The 5,122-nt window shown below is 41.6% G+C and overlaps 1 protein-coding gene across 1 annotated transcript; it reads right to left on the reverse strand.

The window, feature by feature from the left end:
- Positions 1–1,108: 1,108 nt before the first annotated feature.
- LOC149264563 (uncharacterized) lies at positions 1,109–3,646 on the reverse strand. Its single transcript, XM_089399511.1, has 2 exons — positions 2,411–3,646; positions 1,109–2,275 (listed from the first exon to the last, which is right to left on the reverse strand). The coding sequence occupies exons 1-2, from the start codon at positions 3,644–3,646 to the stop codon at positions 1,109–1,111; spliced, it is 2,403 nt and encodes an 800-aa protein (XP_089255637.1).
- Positions 3,647–5,122: the final 1,476 nt, after the last annotated feature.

Here is a 5,122-nt window from a genome sequence, read left to right on the forward strand (position 1 = left end):
CCCAGTTTGCAACCTTGTTGCTCAGTTTATTCAGGACACCTTGCCAATTTCTCATCCTTTTAGAGGTGAAGTCCAAAACATTACCCAAATATTTCGTAGGTAATTCACCTCTTTTAAATCCCAGTAATCTAATGAGATGGGTTTTGATCTGGTCCACTGTGTTGAAAATGAAGATACAAGATTTATCTTTATTGATTTCCAACCCGGAAGCCTCCGCGAACAGATCCAAGATTCTCCTGAGGTGCTTTACTTCTTTTACCGTTGGTTCTCCAAACAACATAATATCATCAACGAATTGTTGATGAGTTAGAGGCAAGTTGTTTCCCCATATTTTCAGACCTTTTATCCTGTTTGCTGCTCTCTCTTGTTTGATGAATCGACCCAGGCCTTCAGCAGCTAGAATGAATAGAAACGGGGACAACGGATCTCCCTGTCTAATACCTCTAGAGGCATTAAAGGTTTTCGTGGGGCTACCATTAACTAGAATAGAAAAGTGTGGAGAAGAAATCAGATTATGGATCCAGGCAATCCATCTCCTGTGAAAACCAAATCTTTCTAGGACTGTTTCCAAATATTTCTAGTTTAATCTATCATAGGCCTTTGACAAATCTAATTTGATCATCATTCATTTTTGCTTTTTAACTTTCAGGGAATGGATAACTTCCTGAGTTACAACTAGACCATCAAGGATCTGTCTGCGTTCCACAAAACCTGTTTGTTCAGCCGAGATTAAATTGTCCAGGAGGGGTTTTAATCTCTTGGCGATCAGGGATGTTATAATCTTGTAAATGACATTACACAGTGCTATAGGTCTAAAGCCATTAGCATCTTCTAGATTGTCTCCCTTAGGAATGAGGGCATAAAAAGTAGAATTAAGAGCGGGCCATACCTTCTGGTGCATCCTTGATTCTTCCACTAGTTCCAGAATCTCTCTCCCCAAGAAGTGCCAGCCTGCCTGGTAAAAGTCCACCGTGTAGCCATCCGGGCCAGGAGCTGTACCTTTCTTCATTGCTCTCACAACTTCCTCAAGCTCTTCTAAGGTCACAGTTCTCATCAGCGCCTTGTTTTGGTCCTCGGTAAACAAGCTGGGGATGGCCGAGCAGATCTCCTAAATGGCTCTTGTTCTATCAGCTTGAGGTTCGGTTAAAATTTCTTTGTGGTGATCCACTAAGACTTGTTCAATCTCAGCCTGCTCCACCACTCTTTCCCCATTCTTGTCTTTGATGGATAGAATTCTGTTTCCCTGTCTATGTTTGATCATAACCTGATGGAAGAATTTAGTGTTTCTTTCCCCCTCTCTTAGCCACTTTATCCTTGATTTTTGTCGCCACAAGATTTCCTCTTGCTTCCGTCTCTCTTCCAATCTACCAAGGATTACCCCTTCCCTGTTAATGCTTTCCTCTGTTCTGCCTTCCAAAATCATTTTCTGTTGAAGATCCTCCATTTCCCCTTCTAGTTTTTGCTTGTCTTCCAGAATGTTACCAAACTCCTCCTTGTTCCATTTTTTAATTCTCCCTTTCAGCTCTTTCAGTTTTAATTGGAACGTATGCATTTTACCTCTGCCCTGAACAGTACATTGTTTCCACCATTCCTCTACTTTCTTGATGAATTCGGGGTCCCTCAACCAAAAGGCTTCAAATCTGAAGGGTCTTTTCCCCTGATTCCTTTTGATATCAACCTCTAGTCGAATCGGCCAGTGGTCGGATCCCAGGGATGGTATGATCTTGCCTTCCACAAAAACATCCTTGTTCACGATGGCTTCAGATACTAGGAATCTATCCAGTCTTGATGCAATTTGGTTTTTACCTCCCCTTCTGTTGTTCCAGGTGCAGATCCCATTAATGGTCTGAATGTCAACAAGCCGTAAGTCCTCTATCATTTCATTAAATTTGTCCATGAAGTGGTCCATCTTCCTTACCCCTCCTTTTTTCTCTTCTAAGGATCTGATCAAATTGAAGTCGCCTCCAATGATCCAAGCAGCTTCCGGATAAAGTCTACGGATGGTTTTTATACTGTTTATAAAATTCTCTTTCTCCCCAGGAGAAGGGGGGCCGTAGACCCCTGAAATGACCACCTGTTCCTTAGTTCCTACTATCCTACCCAGACCAGTAAGGACTCTACTCATGCTGGTCCAACTATCCAATATGATTTCATTCGGATTCCACAGAACTGCAATACCTCCTGCAGAACCGATAGCGTCTTGCCCTATCACTTTGTAATGCAACCTGCTTTTTTCAATTATTTCTTCAAGCTGCTGAACCAAAATCTTTGTCTCCTGTAAAATCATGATACTAGGCTTCTCTTTTTTCAACTTATCCTTCATATACCTTTGTTTACCTTTACTGTTCAAACCCCTAATATTCCAACTAATAACAATCATTTAAAACTTTTGAAAGGAGGGGAAAAATACCTCAGACAGAGGTATCACCTTACCTGAGTTTATCAACGTTTCTCCCACCGTCTGGATAGTTTCACTCATTGTTTTCCGGCCTCTTTTCCTGCTGTTTTTGCCAGAGCTGCCCATTCCTGCCGCTTCATTCCCCTGTTCACTTCCTGCCATTACCTGTTTATCCAGGTGCTCCCCTTTTCTCTCCTTGTATTTCTGGAATACTTCCGTATACAGCTGTTTCTGTTTTTCAGGTATGAACCTGTTATCAAGATACTTCCATTCTTGGATTAACCTTTTCATGATTTTCTCCTCTTCAACTTCGCTTTCAGTTTGGTTTTCCACTTCCATCTGGGATTCCACTGTTGTTTCTTCCACCTTCTCCTCCGGTCGTTCTCTACTGATTCTGTTCGGGTTTTTTTCCTTTCCTTTCTCCTCTCCGGCGATTTCCATAGGGGTGTTCCCCGGGTCCTCATCGTCCTCCAAATTTATTTCATATTCCTCATTTTCGCTCTGCAGCACCTGAAACTTGTTTTGATTGTTTTTTTGGCTGGGTTTCTCCTGAGATTGGGTTTTTGGTCCCTCTTTATTCTGCCTCTTCTTCCTTGTAACCTGCTGAAAACCTCTCTCTGACTCCTCCATTCTCTCAGTACTTCTCTGATGATCCGCTTGACCTTTCTTTGACTCTTCCTCTCTATTCAGCGGGCATTGCCTATATAAATGACCATATTCATGGCAGTTGCGGCATCTGAAGGGGATGTGTTCGTAATCGATTGGCTGCTTCCAAACATCATCATGATACTCCAGCTCAATGTTTTCCGGGAGGGGTTCTGCCAGATTCATGTATACACAGATCCTCGCATAAGCATTATATTTACCTCGTTTCGTAGCCTCTGCAATTTTAACAAAGCTTCCAATTGTGTTGCCTATTCCTTCCAGAATTTCCGGGTCCCAGAATTCATCAGGAAGCCCAAACAGTCGAACCCAGACTGGTGCATCAAGCAGTTTTTCCTTTTCTGGGCTGTATCTCTCCTCCCAATATTTCATGAACAGGCCTGCATTGTTCAAGAAATATGGCCCTTCCTCAAAGATCCTGTTCTTGTCTTCCAGATTCGTAAAGATCGCTGTGAAAAAACCTTGAGCTCCCAATTTGAGATCCACATGTCCTCTAGGTCTCCACCTCTGGTCGATCCATCTATATAGCTCCTTCTCTGAAGGCCAGTATCCTATGAACTTACATATTAGGGCATGGTCCTTCATGTAACAGTTATATTCCTCCAGTTTGTTGCATGGAATGACATACCTTGGTTGTTTTTGTGCCCTAGGTAGACATTTTCCTCTCATCCTTTTCTGTCATAGGTTTCCCATTACTGGGGCATGACTTTCCCTCTCGTTCTGCTGAACATCACATGCGCTGGTCTCGCCTATTACCACATTTTTGAAAGAGGGGATCTCTCCCCCCCCCTTTGGTTCTCCCATTTCGCTTAGGGCGTGTTTTTAGGGTTTAACCCCAGCTCTGCCACTGAGAACTCAAAAGACTGAGACGCGTTTGCAGCGGGGATTCGCTGCCCAGGCTAATCGATTTCCGCCTTCCACAGTCTGCTCCCTGCTATTGCCCCTTGTCAGCGCTGTCTGTCTGCGCCGTAATAACTTAATGGTTAATTACTAATGAAGAAAATGATTGTTAATGGAAAACCACATAATTTTAAAATTAGGGGTTAAATTTGATGCCTATTTACATGTATCTTATTTACATGTATGTTTTTAATTTTATTTGATAGTGAAATATTGATCTTTTAAATTTACATTTTCAGTGAATTTTTCAAATTGTGAATTTAATGAATGGCTTGAAAATTTACATGTGTGTATATATTAACCATTCTAGGAAATAAAAGAACTATGGTTATGATTTTGAGATAAGTATAGTATGATTTTAAAATTTATATGTATTAGTAATTTTAAATAAAACCGCATAAAATAAGTTAATAATGATTTTGCCTAATTTAGGGGAGGTACGAGCCAGATAGGTTATTTTTTGCCCCAACAAAGAAAGGGAAATTTAGTATATTTGGGGATTGGGGATTTCAACCAATAATCAAACTAGATTTTTAGCTTTGTGGCAGGGATTAGACTTAGCAATCTATAGGAAAAATCGGCATTTATAGGTCTAGAGATTCAATGATTGTAATCCAATAGGTGTGCAAGCCAAACCAAATCAAGGCTTCTAGAGGCCAAACCACCTCAACCCTCAACCAGATTCCACCTCATGGTCGGACATCACTAACACCAACCGGATTGGTCTCTACCCAAGATTTATAGGGATCTAGAACGTTTGTCCCAACCACAACTTCGGGAACTAATAAATCAACCCACAACCTTCTAGATCTCTAGAGCATTTTTCCAGCCAAGGCTCTAGGACTAGTAACTCAACCCACCAAGGGCTCCAGAGCATTTGTCCAACCAAGGATCTAGGACTAGTAACTCAACCCAAGTTGTTCAAGGGCTCCAAAGCATTTGTTCCAACCAATTGATTCAAGAACTAGTAACTCAACCCACAATCATAAGGAACCTGAGTACCAACCAGAAACAAGTGGAAAAAACCACAGCACCATGGATATCCATGAAATGGCAAGGCTAGGCAAAACCGCTGTCAATCCAGGCACTCCTCCATGCCAATGACAAATCATAACCAAATAACCACATGCATATGCCATGCATGCCAAAACTAGAAAATAA

The sequence above is a fragment of the Pinus tabuliformis genome, chromosome 6 (genome assembly GCF_031772625.1).
Source record: "Pinus tabuliformis cultivar Carrire ecotype Pingquan chromosome 6, CPIR1, whole genome shotgun sequence".
NCBI classification, from domain to species: domain Eukaryota; kingdom Viridiplantae; phylum Streptophyta; class Pinopsida; order Pinales; family Pinaceae; genus Pinus; species Pinus tabuliformis.